At 42.1% G+C, this 22,975-nt stretch overlaps 1 protein-coding gene across 4 annotated transcripts in view; it reads left to right on the top strand.

The window, feature by feature from the left end:
* Window positions 1–22,975, top strand: part of snx14 (sorting nexin 14) — a 160,101-nt gene that overhangs the window by 125,374 nt on the left and 11,752 nt on the right. For all 4 annotated transcript variants that reach the window (XM_060914039.1, XM_060914036.1, XM_060914037.1 and 1 more), the window contains 8 exons: window positions 2,798–2,930; window positions 3,149–3,341; window positions 11,224–11,307; window positions 11,458–11,558; window positions 12,134–12,245; window positions 15,040–15,080; window positions 15,211–15,330; window positions 18,882–19,005. In XM_060914039.1, coding sequence (XP_060770022.1) covers window positions 2,798–2,930; window positions 3,149–3,341; window positions 11,224–11,307; window positions 11,458–11,558; window positions 12,134–12,245; window positions 15,040–15,080; window positions 15,211–15,330; window positions 18,882–19,005 — 908 coding nt within the window. The remainder of the gene's footprint in view (window positions 1–2,797; window positions 2,931–3,148; window positions 3,342–11,223; window positions 11,308–11,457; window positions 11,559–12,133; window positions 12,246–15,039; window positions 15,081–15,210; window positions 15,331–18,881; window positions 19,006–22,975) is intronic.

The following is a 22,975-nucleotide window of genomic DNA, read 5'->3' as shown; positions in this document are numbered from 1 at the left end:
ACAAATAAACAACTCAGAATTAACAAATAAACACTTCTAGCATTTCAAAAATATTCAGTGACCAATATAGCCACCCTTCTTTTCAATAACTGCCATGAGCCTTCCATCCAGTCTGTTAGTTTTTTGATTTGTTGACGATCAACTTTTTGTGCAGGAGCAACCATGGCCTCCCAAATGCTATTCAGAGTGGTGTATTGTCTTCCCTCGTTGTAAATCTCATGCTTAAGAAGGGGCCACAAGTACTCAATAGGGTTTAAGTCAGGTGAGGAAGGGGGCCATGTCATTACTTTGTCATCTTTAAGGCCTTTGTGGGCTCGCCAAGCAGTGGAGTACTTGGGTGCATGTGATGGTGCATTGTTCTGCATAACAATCATGGCCTTCTTGAATGATGCAGACTTCTTCCCATACCACTACTTGAAGAATGTATCTTTTAGAAACTGGCAGTAGGTTTGGGAGTTGATGTTAAGTCCATCTTCAACCTGAAATGGTCAAACTAGCTCATCCTTAATAATAGCAGCCCATGCCATTACCCCTCCACCACCTTGCTGGTGTCTGAGTCAAAGTGCCCTGTGTCCATTAGTTATCCAGCTATGGGCCCATCCATCTGGTCTATCCAGAGTCACTCTCATTTCATCCGTCCATAAAACCTTTGGAAAATCTGTCTTCAGATATTTCTTGGCCCAATCTTGACATTTCAACTTGTGAGTCTTGTTTACTGGTGGTCGTGTTTCAGCCTTCCTTACCTTGGCCATGTCTCTGAGCACCGAACACCTTGTCCTTCTGGACACTCCAGGTCGGTTGCAGTTCTAGAATATTGTGGCACTGGAGGATAATGGGTTCCTGGTAGCTTCATGTTTAATCCTTCTCAAGTCTTTTGCGGTTAATTTGTGTCTTTTCTTCTCCACACATTTTTTGCGACCCTGTTGACTATTTGCAACAAAACGTTTGATTGTTTTGTGCTCACATTTCTATAGCTTAGCTATTTCAAGAGTGCTGCATCCCTCTGATAGGCATTTTACAATTTTTGTCTTTTCAGTGTCTGTTAAATCTCTTTTTTGGCCCATTTTGCCTGAGATAAAGAAGCTGCCTAATAATTATGCACACCTTAATATAGGGTATTAATGACTTTAGGTCACACCCTCCCTCATTAAACAAATAAATACCACCTGAGAATGCTTAAATCCAATTAGCATTCAAGTGTATCTAGCTTGCGGTTGGAAAACATGCATAGAAATAATGGTAGGGTCAGAGTACTCACTTGCCTAATAATTGTGCACACAGTGTATATAGTGGGCTTGGACAGGGGGAAAAAATGCTGATTTGTTCTGATACTATGCAGATTTCTCAGGTTTTATTACCTCAGCCTTAAAATGTCTTTCTCTACATACAGTATCAGTCAAAAGTTTGGACACACCTTTTGAATTCAGTGGCTTTTCTTTATTTTTATTAATTCAGAAACACTTCATGTCTTAAAGTAATGATAGACTGTCATTTCTCTTGATTTAGTTGAGCGGTTCTTGACATAATATGGATGACAGTTGTGGAATAGGGCTATTTACTGTTTGAGCTCAGACACATTAAGAATGCAAAAAAAAAAAAACTTGTCCACTAATTAACTTTTAACGAGGCACTCCTGTTACTTGAAGAGCATTCCAGGTGACTACCTCATGAAACTGGTTAAGATAATGCCAATCGTGTGCAAAGTGTCATCAAGGTAAAGGGGGGCTACTTTGAAGAATCTAAAACAGAAACATATTTCTTTAACACTTGTTTTCCACATAATTCCATGTTATTTCATAGTTTTCATGTCTTCAGTATTGTTCTACAATGTAGAAAATAGTCCAAATACAGAAAAACATGGAGTGTGTCCAAATGTTTAACTGCTATTGTATATATTTGTAAATGTAATACGAGTTAGACACAAATGACACACCAGTCTTGCGATGGCCCACGTGCCTAGTTCATAATAAAGGGAAAAGTATTTTTTTAAAAAATGACAGGACTGACTGGTGTCTCTCCCATCATCCAATGCTGCCTGTGTGTACTGGCTACAACTGACGTGTAGCTCAAATGTCACCCCTCTACAATGGACTAATAATATTAGCAGCAAGCCAACATCTGTCAGCACAAAATCTTCACCTACATCAGGTTCCCCGTCTCTCAAAACCATCCTATCACTGCGGCCCGGAATTCTAAAATCCTTCCCCAATGTACTGAAGTGAGTCAGGGTGTGTGTGTGTGTGTGTGTGTGTGTGTGTGTGTGTGTGTGTGTGTGTGTGCGCGCGCGCACGCACGTGTGTGTTTTCTGTGGCCCTCGAGTGCTGATCTAAGACCAGTTTTACCCTAAAAGGGAATAAACACGAGTCTGCTTTTTATTTTCAGTTGGCAGATGTTGTCTTCCATTCACAGTGTCAGCATTTTGGCTCGAGTGTTCCTTTTTGAGAAAGCAAAGCTGTTCTGAGATCAGCATGTAGGTCTTCCTGGAAAGGCATATTACCATCTAAGCATGCTTTTCTTTGGATGTCCTCTGTGCTTTTGCATTTTGTGTGTTGTGCCCATTTTTTGGATTTGATCTCTACACGTTTCTACCTGAAACTGTGTGAGAATTAAAAATGAATATCGTGTAACTATACTTGGCTGCAGTTCATCAGTAAGTTTAAACTATCCTCAGAGTTTGCACAACTTTTTCCGTGTCCTGTTCCTGTTGTTGGATGGTTTGCAATGTTGCATGTTTGTTCAAAGTCACCATTTTCACCCTTTGCTTTCTCATGCAGCTGTAAAATGTGTCCATGTGCAGGAATCCACCTAAACGGGGCGAGTCGTTTGCGATCAGCCGCATCAGCAGTAAGCTGAAGGGTGTGTTTAGGAGCAGCGCAATGGAAGGAGCAGTGCTACCCACCTACACCATGGTTGATGGAGAAGAGGACATGGTAAGACAGGCATTTATTCCTTCCAAGCTCTAGTATTTTACAAACTCTGGTTACTCCTAAAAGTGAAAAAGCCATCAACATTGCTGTCTGTCTCATCACTTGTAGTAAGAGTCTCTTGTGGCGTTTAAACACAAGCCTCATTGTTATTAATGTCTTTATTTAGTTCCTTTAAACATTTTATTATAGAATTTGGACCTTAATGTTTGTGTGTTTCGCAGGTTGAAGAGGCCACAGTGGTAGTGGAAGACGACTGTCCTGTGCCAGTGGAAGTGGTGGCTACTCCAGGAACACAGCGGAACCTGTCAGCATGGATCATCTCTATTCCGTACGTAGACTTCTATGAGGATGAAGCCAAGAAAGAGCGCGTTCCTGTCTTCTGTATTGACGTGGCGCGACATGATCGTGAGCATGGTATGGGGCAAAATATTCACTCTAAAAGATCTGAGTGATGAATGAATGTTAAAATGATTGTGTGGAAAGTAGAGAAGCTAATGAGCCCTGTTATCCATACAGTAGATTGTGCTGTACATCTAAGACGTGGAGCAGAAATCTGTCACATAATAAGGAACTCGCCCTGTGATGACCTGGCGACTTGTCCAGGGTGTACCCCGCCTTTCGCCCGTAGTCAGCTGGGATAGGCTCCAGCTTGCCTGCGACCCTGTAGAACAGGATAAAGCAGCTAGAGATAATGAGATGAGATCAGATAATAAGGAACTCCATATTGTTTTACTTATCATTACAACCCCGATTCCAAAAAAGTTGTGACAAAGTACAAATTGTAAATAAAAACGGAATGCAATAATTTACAAATCTCAAAAACTGATATTGTATTCACAATAGAACATAGACAACATATCAAATGTCGAAAGTGAGACATTTTGAAATTTAATGCCAAATATTGGCTCATTTGAAATTTCATGACAGCAACACATCTCAAAAAAGTTGGGACGGGGCAATAAGAGGCTGGAAAAGTTAAAGGCAGAGGTGGGACAAAGTCACTAATGTGCAAGTCACAAGTAAGTCTCAAGTCCTACCACTCAAGTCCGAGTCAAGTCACAAGTCAAGGCACTTTTGACCAAGTCAAGTCCAAGTCCTACCCAAGCCAAGTCGAGTCCAAGTCTCATTTTTTTCCAAGTCCCTAACAAGTCACCATTTATTCTACAGGCAATCAACACATTTTTGATCACAAATGTATTACCTCTCCACACTGCAGTGTATGTCCTCCTTTGCCAGTCACCTTGGATAAAAATGTCTGCTAAATGTAATGTCAATGATTGATAGAGTCAGCACAAGTAACTACAGTACACCCATTCTTTTCCGTTTTAAAATGTTTTAGAGCTTGTGCCCCAAGACAATCAAAGAATCTCAGAGGAGACAATGATTAGTTAGTTAACGTTAGTAAAGCATCCTAAATTTTCAGTGAGTTTAGTTTGAGTGAGTCAGTGTACATCTGAGGCTAAGGGTGTGAGAATGAGTGAAAGTATGACCATTTCCTTAAAGTTTTTATTGGAAAATTAGTGAGAAATTAAAACAAAATTCTAAACAAAACTAGTACTGGTACTGTGTAACAAAAATCATTTTCTTTTCATTTTATTCATGTCATTTTTCACATAAAAATGCTTTTCATGTGCATTTTAAGACATGAAACTCAAAGTCCAAGCTAACAGATGATCTGTGTACTTTTAGAATCAAAGAATGGTTTTCCTTCTGAAGTTAGGCACTGTCCCAACATACAACATGACATGCCTTTGACACAATACAACGTGACTTGAGTACGTTTGTGTGTGAGAGAGAGACCAACTAACTGACAAAAAATTCCGGAAATATCTGTTCTCCACTACTGAGAGAGGGATGTTGCATCCAATGACCAAATCTGTTAGTACAGTGGTGCTTGAAAGTTTGTGAACCCTTTAGAATTTTCTATATTTCTGCATAAATATGACCTAAAACATCATCAGATTTTCACACAAGTCCTAAAAGTAGATAAACAGAACCCAGTTAAACAAATGAGACAAAAATATTATACTTGGTCATTTATTTATTGAGGAAAATGATCCGATATTACATATCTGTGAGTGGCAAAAGTATGTGAACCTTTGTTTTCAGTATCTGGTGTGACCCCCTTGTGCAGCAATAACTGCAACTAAACGTTTCCGGTAACTGTTGATCAGTCCTGCACACCGGCTTGGAGGAATTTTAGCCCGTTCCTCCGTACAGAACAGCTTCAACACTGGGATGTTAGTGGGTTTCCTCACATGAACTGCTCGCTTCAGGCCCTTCCACAACATTTCCATTGGATTAAGGTCAGGACTTTGACTTGGCCATTCCAAAACAGTAACTTTATTCTTCTTTAACCATTCTTTGGTAGAACGACTTGTGTGCTTAGGGTCGTTGTTTTGCTGCATGACCCACCTTCTCTTGAGATTCAGTTCATGGACAGATGTCCTGACATTTTCCTTTAGAATTCGCTGGTATAATTCAGAATTCATTGTTCCATCAATGATGGCAAGCCGTCCTGGCCCAGATGCAGCAAAACAGGCCCAAACCATGATACTACCACCACCATGTTTCACAGATGGGATAAGGTTCTTATGCTGGAATGCAGTGTTTTCCTTTCTCCAAACATAACGCTTCTCATTTAAACCAAAAAGTTCTATTTTGGTCTCATCCGTCCACAAAACATTTTTCCAATAGCCTTCTGGCTTGTCCACGTGCTCTTTAGCAAACTGCAGATGAGCAGTAATATTCTTTTTGGAGAGCAGTGGCTTTCCCCTTGCAACTCTGTCATGCACACCATTGTTGTTCAGTGTTCTCCTGATGGTGGACTCATGAACATGAACATTAGTCAATGTGAGAGAGGCCTTCAGTTGCTTAGAAGTTACCCCGGGGTCCTTTGTGACCTCGCCGACTATTACACGCCTTGCTCTTGGAGTGATCTTTGTTGGTCGACCACTCCTGGGGAGGGTAACAATGGTCTTGAATTTCCTCCATTTGTACACAATCTGTCTGACTGTGGATTGGTGGAGTCCAAACTCTTTAGAGATGGTTTTGTAACCTTTTCCAGCCTGATGAGCATCAACAACGCTTTTTCTGAGGTCCTCAGAAATCTCCTTTGTTCGTGCCATGATACACTTCCACAAACATGTGTTGTGAAGATCAGACTTTGATAGATCCCTGTTCTTTAAATAAAACAGGGTGCCCACTCACACCTGATTGTCATCCCATTGACTGAAAACACCTGACTCTAATTTCACCTTCAAATTAACTGCTAATCCGAGAGGTTCACATACTTTTGCCACTCACAGATATGTAATATCGGATCATTTTCCTCAATAAATAAATGACCAAGTATAATATTTTTGTCTCATTTGTTTAACTGGGTTCTCTTTATCTACTTTTAGGACTTGTGTGAAAATCTGATGATGTTTTAGGTCATATTTATGCAGAAATATAGAAAATTCTAAAGGGTTCACAAACTTTCAAGCACCACTGTATTGAATTTGTGATGGCTTTTTGTTGTGGGTGGGTAGCATTGTACTGTGTATCTTTTGCAGTAAGGAATCCAGAAATGGACGGCTGCTCTGTCTCACTTGGGATGATCTTGTTCTTCAGATATTCTGCAAATCTAAACAAGAAAAAAAAAAAAGTAAAATTAGTAGGCCTACTTGTTTTCTGTTTTTAATCATGTAGACATTAACATGTTTTTATCATTTTCAATATCAAAGTCTGAGTTCATTTAATCTGAACATATTTGTTTATACACAGTATAATGTTTAATACAAGCCAGCCAGGATGTTTCCTTAAGCAGTTTAGCTAGACCACAATGCATTCACTAAACACTCGCTAAAATACCGGTAGCCTCAGTAAACACAGAACGTTGTGACGATATAGCCAGAATCAGAGTCCTCTAGGGCTCTGGCCAGAATGTGAGAATGAAGCCCTGGCAACATTCTAGAGAGCCGTATAATAAAGTAGAATAAACAGTTGTTGTGGATTTCAGAATGTTCAGCGGAATCCTCCAGATCCAAGTTGCGTGCTTTTGGCGAATTTGGTTTCTCGCCAGAGACTAATAAATGCACTGGTAAAGCCACGCTATGTAGAGGCATTGTGTGCCCTGTCGTTTGGGTAAGACTGTGGGATAATGCTTCGCGTCGGAGTAGGCTACACTCCAATCTGTCGGGATGTACTGCGCTATAAAACGTCAGCTGAGCTTACATTTTACATAGCCCAAATGGCCCATTATTCACATTGCCTACATGACACCAGAGAGAGGAAGAGAATAGAATTGAATGTCTCTGATGACACGTAATCCCAGCACTAATAACACACATCGCACAGCGTCCACGACTTGGTGCAGTACGTAGCAAACAGTTAAACGCCTGGTTTAACTTGCATTGCTAGTCATCTCGTCTCAGTGGTTTAAATGCCATTCATGACAAGCACTGACTTTCCCATTGCAAAGAGCGAACTTCTGTTTTACATACTTAGTTTGCAGCCTGGGTAACTGTTTATTTGATTCACGTTTTATCCTTTGCTGTCCGGTTCTTATCATAAGTCTGTGTCGTTCTGACCAGAGCCTTTATAACAATCTTGTAAACGTTCTCTGCTCTGACCAAATCACCACCTTCTGGCTATGCCTTCCCAATGTGTGTTAACTGGTAGCCTAGCCCACATAATCTAACACTAGACTGAACACAAAAGCAATCCAATAAAAAAAATCTACTTCACTATTTTACATTCAGCAAAGCAAAACAAATCCTTGACAGCGTTAATATATTAACACATTCCACTTCTAGCCACCAACTAGCCTGTACAGATTCTTGCTAGCTGTAGCCTAGCTTTGTTACTTACTTTGTTACTTACGCCTCAGGTGACGAATGAAGTTTGATGTGGTTGACTGGCTGTCCGAAATTGTGGCTCCACATGTTCTGCACGTAGCAATGCGTTTGCCATCTGTATTGGAGTATTCTTTAAATCCAAAGGAAATTACGCGGGGAATCATGTTTTTATCCGTCCGTTCATCATTCAGTGTCCTCGTTGCCCATCACCGTTTGGTTTTTCATTTGAACCAGTTAAAGTGCTTGAGTGACACCTAGTGCTAGTGGATTGAGCTGCCGTAGCCTAGGACAAGGAGCTACACCGCATTCAAATAATAACGAGTGTACTTGGATTCAAAATCGAGGGGAGGGGGGGGGGGGGGGGGGAATATTTATACCTGATACGCCAAGTCACTGCAAGCTAAAACTGTCAAGTCCAAGTCAAGTCTCGAGTCAACAGCGTGCAAGTCCGAGTCGAGTTGCAAGTCATTCCTCATCTAGGGATTTCAAGTCTCAAGTCATCAAAATGGTGACTCGAGTCTGACTCGAGTCCAAGTCACATGACTGGAGTCCACATGTCTGGTTAAAGGTACAAAAAAGGAACAGCTGGAGGACCAAATTGCAACTCATTAGGTCAATTGGCAATAGGTCATTAACATGACTGGGTATAAGAAGAGCATCTTGGAGTGGCAGTGGCTCTCAGAAGTAAAGATGGGAAGAGGATCACCAATCCTCCTAATTCTGCACCGACAAATAGTGGAGCAATATCAGAAAGGAGTTCGACAGTGTAAAATTGCAAAGAGTTTGAACATATCATCATCTACAGTGCATAATATCAAAAGATTCAGAGAATCTGGAAGAATCTCTGTGCGTAAGGGTCAAGGCCGGAAAACCATACTGAGTGCCCGTGATCTTCGGGCCCTTAGATGGCACTGCATCACATATAGGCATGCTTCTGTATTGGAAATCACAAAATGGGCTCAGGAATATTTCCAGAGAACATTATCTGTGAACACACTTCACCGTGCCATCTGCCGTTGCCAGCTAAAACTCTATAGTTCAAAGAAGAAGCCTAAACATGATCCAGAAGTGCAGACGTCTTCTCTGGGCCAAGGCTCATTTAAAACAGGGCTTTGAACCAGAATTTTTTTCCTATTGGTTCGTTCTGAACAGAAACGGAATTTTAACGTTTCCGGTTTTGGGTTCCACCATTAAATAGACGTTCCCGAACCGGTTAGAACAAAAAAATTTAGTTCCCGGAACGGTTAATTATGTTCCCTGTCAGCTGTTTAACAAATGGCTATAAAATTATGTCTCTGTCTCATCCAGCTTAAGCCAAATGTAGGCTAATTCTATTACAACCTTCATTAAATAAGACAAGAAATAATTCAAAACAATTATTATTTCAAATGTTGGCGATTTGGATTCTCAGTATGTCTTCCCATCTACACAAACAGAAAAAGTGCCAAAAATGAAAGATAATTCGTTTAGTGTGTTACCAAAGGCTAGTCAGGCCCTATAGAGGGCTACCGCATGACGTCACCACGCCGCGAAATTTTGTGAGGCGCCATATTGGAAGACCAAGTACACATCTATGCAAGTACATACATACATAAAACACACTACACCTGAAATGTAGCCAGGGACGGTTCTGCCCTAATCTGGACCCGGGTGCAACATCGCGCAAACCCCCCCCCCAAAAAAAAAACACCAGTCTAAATCAGGACAACCATCATATAACTATAAACATTTTATATCAACTATTTTAACTAAATGGGCTATAATAAATAAGCCTGCAGGCAGCCATGGCGGGCTGCCTCAGAAAAGTAACCATTTGTCCTACCTTAAAACTCGTTTTGCATTTTCTGCCTCCTTTTTTGTATTTTCAACCCTCCGTTTATTTTCTTTCCTTTTCTGAAAACCCGATTTGTGTCCAGACATTTTGTTCTGCTACCAACAAACTAACTCGTCAGGTCTCATCTCTCGAGCCCGCGATGATTCCCGTGGGAAGGGCAACAACTGATACATTTTTACAAACAGCCAATAGGGAGGTTGCATCATTCAGGCTCTTCTTTGCTCAGACACTCAGTAATGGAGACGTGATAGTAGTCCACCTTCCCGCGCTCTCCATTCAGTCAGCGAACGTCACACAGGAAGTGAACCCCAGCGGGTCATAGAAACTTGCACAGGAGAAGGATGGCTTTTTTATTTGTAGGCTACGGAAACTTTGAGGAACGAAATAAAAACCGGTATTCACCGGTTACCATTATTTTTAATAAGCGTTTCTGTTCCGGAACATAAAAAATAATAAAGTTTCTGGTTTCGTTTCTGTTCCATGTGAAATAGAAAAAGTTCCCGGTTTTCGTTTTTGTTCCTTGAACCGGTTCAAAGCCCTGATTTAAAATGGACTGTGGCAAAGTGGAAAACTGTTCTGTGGTCAGACCAATCAAAATGTGAAGTTCTTTATGGAAATCAGGGACACCGTGTCATTCGGACTAAAGAGGAGAAGGACGACCCACATTATCAGCGCTCAGTTCAGAAGCCTGCATCTCTGATGGTATGGGGTTGCATTAGTGCATGTGGCATGGGCAGCTTACACATCTGGAAAGACACCATCAATGCTGAAAGGTATATCCAGGTTCTAGAGCAGTATATGCTCCCATCCAGATGACGTCTCTTTCAGGGAAGACCTTGCATTTTCCAACATGACAATGCCAAACCACATACTGCATCAATTACAGCATCATGGCTGTGTAGAAGAAGGGTCCGGGTACTGAACTGGCCAGCCTGCAGTCCAGATCTTTCACCCATAGAAAGCATTTGGCGCATCATAAAATGGAAGACATGACAAAAAAGACCTAAGACAGTTGAGTAACTAGAATCCTACATTAGACAAGAATGGGTTAACATTCCTATCCCTTAAACGTGAGCAACTTGTCTCCTCAGTCCCCAGACATTTACAGACTGTTGTAAAGAGAAAAGGGGATGTCTCACAGTGGTAAACATGGCCTTGTCCCAACTTTTTTTGAGATGTGGTGTTGTCATGAAATTTAAAATCACCTAATTTTTCTCTTTAAATGATACATTTTCTCAGTTTAAACATTTGGTATGTTATCCATGTTCTATTCTGAATAAAATATGGAATTTTGAAACATCCACATCATTGCATTCCATTTTTATTTACAATTTGTACTTTGTCCCAACTTTTTTGGAATCGGGGTTGTACATCACACAGTTCTGTCAGCCAGGTTCAACACTGCTGTGGGAGTTTTAAAGAACAGAAAAACAGACTGATGGAGTTCACTATTCTGTAAGAGTGAAACAACTACAGGCTCAGTGTAAAACCAAATAGTTTTTTTTTTTTTAAATAACTGGAGCAGCAGGAATTTTTATTTTTATCCTAACATTTAAAATGATCGAGAATTTATTCCCCCCCTCTCTCTGCCCCCCATCCCCCTTCTCTCTTTTGTTTTTAGTTGGTCATGAGACAGAAAGCTGGTCAATCTACAGGCGGTACCTTGAGTTCTATGTCCTTGAGTCCAAACTCACAGAATTCCATGGTACACATGATTTGATTTTTTTTTAATTATCCCCAACTCTCATCTTTATTTAGTTGGTGTTTTATCTCTCTCTCTCTCTCTCTCTCTCTCTCTCTCTCTCTCTCTCTCTCTTTATTTATTTATTTAAATTTTTTTTTTACTTCTACACAGGTTCATTTCAGGATGCACAGCTCCCTTCCAAAAGAATTATTGGACCAAAAAATTTTGAGTTCCTAAACTCCAAGCGTGGAGAATTTGAGGAATACCTGCAGGTGACCTGGTTTCTCTCTGTAAAGTCTATTTGTAGAAAACTAATCACTGGTATTCTTAGTATGTCTCAGTACAGGCTTTGACTGGAACACTTGAGACCACAAATTGAGTTGGGTTCCTAACTATAGAATTGTATGATTTAAATTGTGTGTAAGGAAGTCCGGACAAGATGCCTCAAAACTCCAGCACAGACGCTGTCAAAGTGTGAATCCCAAAGTGTTGATTTTTCAATTATAGCAGCTCTAACTGACAAGTTTATGTTGATGCACTTGTTCTAATACATTATCGCTTGTGTATACTAGCTATTTCATAAGGATGGTAAACGAATTCAAAATGTTTTTGGTAAATGTAACATTTCCCATTGGGCCACATTACACCACCTCGCCCATTATTTATCTTATAACAGCATGACCCCAGGTGACTTATTACTCATTTGTATTGCTATAAAACGAAGAGATGAACACGGGTCTATGACGTCCTGTTAGTATAATTTATTTCCAATGGTTCCAAAAGATCATCCGTCTTTACCATTTCTGGTCTGATTTTTACATTGTGTTCCTACATGTTGTGTTTGCAGAACTTGTTGCGACACCCTGAGCTGAGTAACAGTCAGCTGTTGGCAGACTTCCTCTCCCCTTATAGCACAGAGACACAGTTCCTTGACAAGATGTTGCCTGACGTCAATTTGGGTGCGGAAATGTTCTCATATGCATATGCACATCTGCTATGTTGAGTTTCAGTGCTACTCTCTGACTCCTTATCAGCTTATAAATGACATCTGAGCTTAGCCTTTTATAAGATTTATGAAAGATAAGACTAAGCATGTCGAAAGTCCCAGAGAATCACTGTTGGACCTTTTAAAGATGAGTGGCTTGTCAAAATGTGATTAATTAGACGTAGTTTGATTCTGGTTGTCTGAGAATTACTGAGTTCAGCTTCACAATAGCGTTCTTTCTTTATTATAGATTCCAGCAAAGCGTAGTACAGACCAACATGAATTGTTTTGAAAATTTTCACTTTTTTTTTTTCAAAAGTCTGTGGAACGTTACTGAATAACCGATGAAGGCGTATACAACTGACTTGCCCTTACAAGTCAAAAAGTTGGACACGCCTACTCATTTACAGTATAGGTTTTCCCACATTTTAGAACAACACTGAAGACATCAAAACTATGAAATAACACATGGAACATATAGAGGGTTCCCGCATGACGTCACCGCGCCGCGAGATTTCGGTAGTCGCCATACTGGAAGACCAAGTACACATCTATGCAAGTACATGCATACATAAAACAAACTACACCTGAAATGTAGCCAGGGACGGTTCTGCCCTAATCTGGACCCGGGTGCAATATCGCACAACCCCCCCCAAAAAAACAAACAAACAAACACACCAGTCTAAATCAGGACAACCAGTGTTCGAACTACGGGGGTACTCGGGAGATCCGAGATCCCCTGAAACAGACATGAGATCCCTTGAAAACGTGATTTGGGAAATGTTGGGGGGTCTCTAAAATATTGGCAAAATGATGTTTATTGACATAGCAATCGTGTGTAACGGGAAGCATTTGCATATCCGAAGTGTTGTGTTTACATCAAAGATAAAATAAACCGATATGACAACGACTGCTGCTGCCAGGTTGGTTGTTGAGTAGCCTGACTGTTTTTTTTGTTCTTGCGTGTGGTATCATTGTTGACGCGAGGTTGTTTTTTGAACATGCCAATGCGGACACGATTTCCCCTGATGAGTTATGACTTCAGACGCGATGCGTGTGTGGAGTCCGCGTGATATGTGCGTAAGATAGGCTTCTCATGTGTTTGGAGATCCGCGCTCCGAGACAAGCGCAAGCACCCCCCAGGGGAAAAAAAGGGACCCCCAAAAAATATTGGCATAGTTCGAACACTGAGGACAACCATCACATAACTATAAACATTTTATATCAACTATTTTAACTAAATGGGCTATAATAAATAAGCCTGCAGGCAGCCACGGCGGGCTGCCTCAGAAAAGTAACCATTCAATGACACAACTGAAAGCCTGCAGCCATGGCGGGCTGCCTCAGAAAAGTAACCATTTGTCCTACCTTAACTCATTTTGCTTTTTCTGCCTCCTTTTTTGTATTTTCGACCCTCCGTTTATTTTCTTTCCTTTTCTGAAAACCCGATTTGTGTCCAGACATTTTGTTCTGCTACCAACGAACTAACTCGTCAGGTCTCATCTCTCGAGCCCGCGATGATTCCCGTGGGAAGGGCACAATTGATACATTTTTACAAACAACCAATAAACAGCCAATAGGGAGGTTGCAACGTTCAGGCTCTCCTTTGCTCACAGACACTCAGTAATGCACTTATTCTCTGTCTCCTGGCAGAAAGCTCCTTGGTTTGCTTGTGTCTCAATCACAGCTGGTATTCTGTAGAAAGACTTCTTTTCACCTTTCCCATCAGCTTTGTTAGAACACCCTAACACAGCACAAAAGTTTACCATTGTAGGTTTATGATGAATCAAGTGCCTTGTGGGTTTAAATTCCGTGCGCTGCCGTTATTTCCCCCTAATCACGAGTTTGTTGGTCTTCCAATATGGCGCAGGGTTTGTTTACTTCCGGTTTCTGGTGACGTCAGTGGGAAGGGTCTATATGGAATTTTGTGGTAAACAAAATAGTGTTGAAGTTAATTAGTGGAATTTCTTGCTGCCTTAATACGTTTGAGACCATCAAACAGTAAATAAAAATACAGTAAGTGGCACTATTCGACAGCTGTCGTAATGAAGTTCAACCATATGATTATATTTTGTCAAGTCACACAAATGAACAGAGGTGGGTTTCCCAAAAGCCTCTTAATGGTAAGAGCGTCTTAACTAGGAGAGCGAGTATTCATTGTCCTGCTCGTGCTACCAGTTAACAATGATCTTTGTGCTGCGTTGCTTTTGGGAAACTCAGGCCAGTACTTTTATTTGGTATTTTGGAAAGCACTGAATAAAATGCTTATACTCGTCGACCCCTTTTTATTAGGGACACCTGGAAATTCAGGCAGTTATCTCATCATCAATCACAATGCATACAATCATGCAGATACAGGTCAAGAGCTTCACATGTGGGAATTGTGATCTTACTGAAACTGGACAGTTTTTAAGATTGATATTAAAGAGTGGTTATTTGAGTTACTGTAGCCTCCCTGTAAAACTCGAATCCGTGAACAGTGTGTTGTCATATGCAAAACCGGATTCTGTGTAAACTCTACAGACTGTTGCATGTAAAAATCACACAAGATTTCTGAAAAACTCAGACCAGCATGTCTGACACCAACAACAATGCCACAGTTAAAGTTACTGAAATCATGTTTCCTCCATTGTGATGTCTGATGGAAATATGAGCTGAAGTTATTGACCTGTATGTGTATGATTGTATGCATTGGAATACTGCAACATGAGGTACAGGTCAGTGACTCTATGTTGCGCTTCCATTATTTCTGCATCCTTACTTTCCAGGAAGGATTTTTAAGTCCGTACCAGGGAAACTCATCAAGGAGGTGAGTGGTGAAGCATGCACTTTATTATGTCATTAGTACAAACTGCCACAATAATCCCAGCTGTAAGATTTCTTACAAAAGAGCAGTCTGTCTGTAAACTGAGTTGTGATGAGATACATCCTCTGTGCAGAAAGGACAGAACCTGGAACCATTCCTCCAGTCCTTCTTCATCTCATGCGAGCAACCCAAACCCAAACCAAGCCGTCCTGAACTCACCGTGCTTAGCCCCACTGCTGGCAGCAACAAAAAGGTACTTGTGCTAAAATGTGAGACTCAGGCTTCAGTCTTAACATTATACGCACTTCTTTGCAGTAGTTGGGTCAATCAGGTTGCACCACATGGGTCTTATCTGTGAGCAAGTATAAGGAGAGACATTTCTGAAATTCCACCATTGTAATATTCACTGAAGTAATTTGTTTATTTGTAGGACAGTCATCAGTGTACATTTAACTGTGAAGTTGCACAGGAAGTTCTGCCTCAAAACCACAATGAAGGCAAACAAATTCCTCTTTGCTCTTTGAGTTAAAGCATCTTCTAGAGACCAGAGCACTCTAGTTAGTTATGAGCTAGAACTGGTAACAGTGTTCTGGGTGTATGTCGCATGAGCTGTGTTTTCCATAGCAGCACAAAAGGTGCGCCACCCAGAGCTTAATTAATTAATGTGTGAAACACCCTTACACTGACAGTGGGCGGAGAAAATTTGTTTTGCTTCATTCACATTCCATATCATTTAAATGGAATTATAAACTATTACGTAACGTGTCATTTCATAAAATTCCTTACATAGAGTAGCATATGTAAGGACACAGATACTTTGTCTAAAACAGGGTGGAGCCAGGCCTGGGGGATGGGTTCGTCAGTGAGTGCCTGGTGGCTGGGCCTTTACCCATGGAGCCAGTCAAACACAGCCTGAAAGAGCATTATGGTCCACCCTCCTGTGGGCTGACCACTGGCAGGGGGAACCTTGTGGATTGGGCAGTAGTTTGAGGTGGGTGCCTTGGCAGTCCGATTCCCAGCTAACAAAACTTGCTAGTGGAATGTAGAATGTAACCTCTATGGTTGGAAGGGAGCCTGAGCTGGTGCAGGAGGTAGAGAGGTACCAGCTAAATATAGTCAAGCTTACCTCAATGTACGGTACGGGCTCCTGAACCAAACTCCTGGAGAGGGGCTGGACTCTACGTCTGTTGTCCTCAGTGAGAGGTTGCAAGCAGTTTTGGGTTTTCTCATAGCCCCCTGGTTTGGTGTAGTAGGTTGGAGTTCACTCCGGTGGAGGAGTGTTGCCTTCCTGAGGCTTCAAGTTGGGGCACATGCACTGACTGTGCTTATTCACTAAAAGTCAGTGTGGAGTATTCAGCCTTTTTGAAGGCCTTAGGGTGGGGTACTAGAAGGCACCCCTTTGGGAAACTGTCATTTTGCTAGGGGACTTAATGTTCACATGGGCAATGATTGGGAAAAACGGCCTACCTGACCTGAACCCGAATAGTGCTCCGTTATTGGACTTCTGTGCGAGGCATAGCAAACACCATGTTCAAGCATAAGGGTGTTCATAAGTACACTTGGTACGATAGCACTCTAGGTCGATAATCGATTTTTGTAGGTGCATCATCAGACCTGTGGCCATATCTCTTGGACACTTGGGTGAAGAGATGAGCTGTTAAGTGATCACCACCTGGTAGTGAGTTGGATCAGATGGCGGGGAAGACACTGGAGAAGCCTGGCAAACTCAAACGTATAGTGCAGGTGTGCTGGGAATGTATAGCAGAGCCCCCAGTTGGAGAGATCTGCAACTTGCACCTCCAGCAGAGCTGCCTCTGCATTCCAAGAGAGGCTGGGGACATTTGAATCCGAATGGACTGTGCTTCATGCCTCCATTGCTGAAGTGGTTGTATGGAGCTGTAGTCACATAGTTGTTGGTGCCAGTCATGGCAGCAACCTCTGAACCCAGTGGTGGACACCTGCGGTTAAGGGAGTCATTAAGCTGATGGAAGTGTTCTTGGTTGGCTTGTGGAACTCCTGAAGCAGCTGAAGGGTACTGATGGGCCAAGTGGAGCGCAGCTGCAGCAGTTGTGGAAGCAAAAACTCGGGTATGGGAGGAGTTTGGTGAGGCAATGGAAAAAGACTTTCAGTCGGCCTCAAAGAGATTCTGGCAAACTGTCAGGCGACTGAGGAGGGGAAAGCAGTGCTTTACCCATACTGTTTACAGCAGGGATGGAGTGCTGTTGACCTCAACTGTTAATACGAGTGCGTCGAAGAAAATTAGAATATCGTGAAAGTAATTTCGTTATTTAATTCAAAAAGGTAAACTTTCATATATTTATTACATGTAAAGTGAAATATTTCAAGGCTTTTAAAATTTTTATTTTGATGATTATGGCTTATAGCTCATGAAAATCAGAAATCCAGTATCTCAAAGTTTTAGAATATTTCATTTTGAGTTTGAGTAAAACAGTATACCATGTATCTCTCAGTCTAGTTCAGTACACGCAATCGCAATCCTTGGGAAGACTGCTGACTTGACAGTTGTCCAGACGACGATCACTGACACCCTCCACAAGGCGGGTAAGCCACAGAAGCTCACTGCTGAAAAGGTGCACAAGCAACAGGGATGACTGCAGCCTTGAGAGGATGGTCAAGAAAAGTCAATTCAAGAACTTGGGAGAGCTTCACACGGAGTGGACTGAGGCTGGTGTCAGTGCATCAAGAGGTACCACACACACGTCTTCAGGAAAGGGGCTACAACCATTGCATTCCCAATATCAAGCCGCTCCTGACCCAGAGACAACATCAGAGGCGTGTTCCCTGGGCTAAAGAGAGAAAGAAATGGACTGTTGCTCAGTGGCCCAAAGTCCTCTTTTCAGATGAAAATAAACTTTGCATTTCATTTGGAAATCAAGATCTGGAAGAAGAGTGGAGAGGCACAGAGTCCAAGGTGTTTGATGCCCAGTGTGAAATTTCAAATGAAATGCCAAGTATTTCAAGGGAAATGCAAAATTTTCAGTTTTTTTGCATTTTTTGGAAGAAGGAACAGAGATTGACCGGTAGTCAGTCATGCAGATGCTCTGCTGATTTATCATGGTGAAGAGTGAGCTAAGGCAAATCTAACCATTTACCTGTCCATCTGCATTCCAACCCTCACCTATGGTCACGAGCTGTGAGTAATTACCGAAAGAATAAGATTGTAGAAGTGAGCTTCCTCCGCAGGATGTCTGGGCACAGCCTTAATGATGGGGCGAGGGGCTCAAAATACATCCCCTGCTCCTTCACATCAGGATTCAGCTGAGGTGGTTTGGGCATCTGTCTAGGATACCTTCTAGACTCCCAGAGGTGTTTTCGGATATTTCCAACTGGGAGGAAACCCTGGGGCAGACCCATGACACGCCGTAGGGATTATATTTCTCAGCTACCTTGGAACGCCTTGGCATCCCCCCCGAGGTGATGGAGTCGGTGGTTGGGGAGCGGAAGGTTTGGGCATAACTTCTGAGACTGCTGCCCCCACGACCTAGATCGAATAAGCTGTTGAAAATGGATGGATGGATGGACATAGAGTAGTGATTTGGACATTGTAAGGTGAAAAAATATTTGGGCAGAATACAATCTAAGTATATAGCTGAGCAGTTCACAACTAAAGGTCTCATTCAAGCTTCTTTGGTAGTGTTAGTATTTGAGCTCACATCCTCCTGGTCACTTGTACAAGACCTTAATTGCTGAGCTCCCAGTGCCAGAGTGCACTGAGACAAAACTGGTTGATTTTTATTATGACTATTCATAGATACTTTTTTTCCTTTATTCTCTGCTCTTTAGCTCTATAATGATCTTTATAAGAACAACGCTGACCAAGCAGACAGCATGGACAGGAAACATAAGCAGAACTATTTTTTGGAGCGGATGGAGCTGGAGGGTGCTTATGACTACATGATGTATGTTGGTGAGTAACACAGCAAGTGTGGGTCTAGAACTAAATCTTATTTAACCAGCATTGTATCTGTCCAAGTAAGTGTAAGTAACAGATTTTACTGTAAAATAATACATACGTTGCCAGTCGAACCTTTATTTGAGCAGTTTCATTTGAATGACCTCAGTTCAACAGATGTTTTTTTTTTTTATAAAGAAATCTGAAAATGTAACCAAGCAGTAAGTCTAAGTGAGCCAGGAAATATTAATTGAATTGAGAAACATTAACAGTCTAGATCTAGTGTAAGCACACCTTATAGTTATGTCTCATCTCATTATCTCTAGCCGCTTTATCCTGTTCTACAGGGTCACAGGCAAGCTGGAGCCTATCCCAGCTGACTATGGGCGAAAGGCGGGGTACACCCTGGACAAGTTGCCAGGTCATCACAGGGCTGACACAGACAACCATTCACACTCGCATTCACACCTACGGTCAATCTAGAGTCACCAGTTAGCCTAACCTGCATGTCTTTTAGACTGTGGGGGAAACCCAGGCGGACACGGGGAGAACATGCAAACTCCGCACAGAAAGGCCCTTGCCGGCCACGGGGCTCAAACCCGGACTTTCTTGCTGTGAGGCGACAGTGCTAACCACTACACCACCGTGCCGCCCCCTTATAGTTATGTTTTACAGCTAATACAAGCACTCTTATCGTAAAACCACCACAGTCCCAGAGTGTCTGCCTTTAATAAAGGCAGTAAAGGCAATTTACAGTCCCATTAGGATCTGAGAGTGAACAGTTACTAAGTTCCACTCAGTTTAGGTTGCTAATATAAAACAGGGTTGAACCTCATGATCTGATTTCTCTTGGGCTATTATATATATTTGGTGTATCCAGCAAAAACTACTTTCTGAATAACCAGTGGCATTAAATTTCACACCATGCTCATTTTTGGACATGAACAGCATCAGTTACAAAAGGGCAACAGAAAGCTTTGTGGCTGGTGGTTCTGAAGATTGACATCATGAATTTCCAGGACCAGGTTACTTTACCCCAAAATATGGTTGCATCTGCCAGGAGGTTCTGACTTGGCCATCAGGGTTCCTATGCAGCATAGAAAAGTATGGAATTTGATTTTAGTAATTTCCAGGTCTGGATAAGTATGGAAAAAGAAAATGGAGCATGGAAAATTATTTCTGTTTCCAAGCTATTGCCCTTACTTTCTTTTGTGAAATGTAAAATTAAGCCAAAATGTTCAAACTGGTGTGAGTTTGATGTTGAATTTAAGCGAGGCAAGATGTGATATGTCTGAGGTGTTTTTACTATAGCCTCAGTCACAACTGGCCGTACGTGCTCCTACAGCCGGTCTACATGCAAAAAATGCAAGAAACGCACGGAGGGCGCGTGTGTGACGTGCTGATTTTCGAGCCGTAGACTAGCCGCAGACCAGCCGCAGAGGTTCTTTGTCATGTCAAACAAACTCTACGGGTGCTTGTTTTTTTCAGGTTGCAAGACAAACTTACGGCCAACGTGTGTCTTTCTCCACAAACAAAAAAAAGCGCAGCGATTTGGGAAACGCCAAAAATCGCACGGCCAAAAAATCGTACGTCCGGTTGTGACCTAGGCTTATGGCATCTGCCATCAGTGAACTATCTGACATTACTACATTGGGCTACGTCGCACCTCTGCAGAACTTTAAAAAAAAAAAAATCAGTGCAAATGCACATTGCAACACTACAAACGCAAGTATTTGTAATTGCAAGTTTTCTGAGAGATGGTAAGTTTTGCTGGTGTTGTGGGGCTTCCTCCAGGCATGAATGATTGCAAATATTGTGTGTGTGCGCGCGTGCGCGTGCATGCCCGGGGAGCAGAGCGGTGCGTGAGTCTCAGCTCTGTACCGAATTTTGGCAAATTAAAAACTTTAACACCGCACCCGTTGTAACTGCCGTCGTTAATGTAGCAGAGGTGATGCGTCTCGGATATTTAATACAGCATGTGCCTTGTCACAGTATTACGATCAGCCTTTAAGCAAGCCTTGATCAGTGGCCGCATATACAAACAGCGGCTGCAAACCCACAACCCTGTCCCGCAGCTGTCACTGAATCAGGATATTATCCATGATTTTAACAACTATTTACGCCAACTACATTGGCATGAATGGGAAAAGTTTGAGAGCTACGAAAGACAGTTCAGGAAAATACTGGACACAAAGCTGCTCCAAGACAGGACTTACTTTGTATGCTCCGGAGATCCAGCGAAATGGAGTAAAGTCGTGTCCATCTTGGTCGGGGTATTCTTCTGTAACGGGACATTCCGATCAACATACCATGATGGGAAAAGCTTTGGATTACCACTGTTGAAATATGTGCTCCGAATCTTGAAAAAGTTTCCTTTGAGCCATAAAAATCCAATGGAACAAACATCGGCGTCCATTACTTCCTGGATCGAGAAACAGCTGATCCTCGTGAGAGACGTCATCCAGCTGTCACTCAGACAACAGGAACGACAACAAAGGGCAGTGAGCAGAGAAAAACTTTCATACCTATGGCAACATCGCAGAGCAAAGGCCATTGACATAATTCTCAATAATAGTGTTTTCCCTTTGTCTGTACCTACTGTCAATAACACCAGCGAGGTGTATAATTATTACATAGCTAAATGTCAATCGCCCCTTTTACCACCACTAACTCTGCCTCCGTGGTCTACTAGTGTTCAGATGGCAGCTCCAGCTTATTATCCTTCCACTGCTCACTTCACATTTGATGAGGTTGAGAAAGTTATTACTTACCTGCCAAACAATAAAGCTAGTGGATATGATGGGGTGACATATGAAACATTGAAAGCCACAAAACCTTGGTCTACAAAAATTCTGACCAATATATTCAACATTTGTTTGATAAACGGAAAAGCGCCAGACTCTTGGAAGGGGGCTCTCATTTACAGAATACCGAAAAAAGACAATATCCCAAATGACCCCTCTACATGGAGAGATATTTCTCTCCTTCCTACTGTTTACAAGGTATTCATGAAATGCCTACTTGCCCGTATTCTCCCATGGCTTGTGGATGCAGAAATTTTGTCACCTAAACAAAAAGCTTACATAGACAGACAAGGTATGAATGAACATGTGTTCTGCCTGAAGACTGGTATTGATGACTTTAAGCATGAATCATGTAAATTCTACACTCTATTTCTGGACTTTAGAGATGCTTTTGGAACACTATCTCACAGCGTGATGCTCAGTGCACTGGAGGAAATCTATCTACCTCAGCCCTTTCTGAATGTCATAACAGGTGTGTACAAGGGATCCTTCCTTCAAGTCATCTGTGGGAAGCAACTGACAGAGCCAATACCTCTAAAGGTGGGAATTAAAACAGGCTGCCCTTGGAGTGCTGTACATTTCATCTTGGCCATCAACCAGTGGTTGAAATGGCTCTGCCAGTGTGCACCCCCCCAATTAAGATCCCCAAACCCTGTGCAGGGGTATGCTGATGATGTTCAGATGTCATCTAGAGATGAGAGGGTAATCACCAATATACTAGCTCATACTGATGAGTTCCTGCAGTGGTCAAAACTGGAGGTGAAACCCACCAAATGTGCAGCATTTTATGAACGTCGCAGTGGTAGTAACCGCTGGTATAAGTCCAAGGCCGACAACCCCCCCTGCTTTACGGTCATGGGACAGCCCATCAAAGTGTACTCACGCCATGAAACATGCACCTATCTTGGCCACAAGTTTAACATTGCAGGTGAGTGGGGTGAGCAGGTACAGGAGTTGTCCTGGGCCTACAAGAACAGGATCTCCTTGATCGACTCTTCCCCACTGCCTGTAGTTATGAAAATAGAGGCCATTAGAGAAGTGGCCCTAGCAAAAATACACCATCTATTTGCCAATGTCCACATTCCCCAAAATGTCCTTAAAGATCTAGACAATACAACAGTGAATGCTGTCAGAAAATGGCTGGGACTAAACTCTCATACCACACGGGACATCATTTATCT

This window comes from Neoarius graeffei, chromosome 2, assembly GCF_027579695.1.
Source record: "Neoarius graeffei isolate fNeoGra1 chromosome 2, fNeoGra1.pri, whole genome shotgun sequence".
NCBI classification, from domain to species: Eukaryota; Metazoa; Chordata; class Actinopteri; order Siluriformes; family Ariidae; genus Neoarius; species Neoarius graeffei.
Note: the sequence above shows the minus strand (reverse complement) of the source record. Positions and strands in the feature narration are given on the sequence as shown.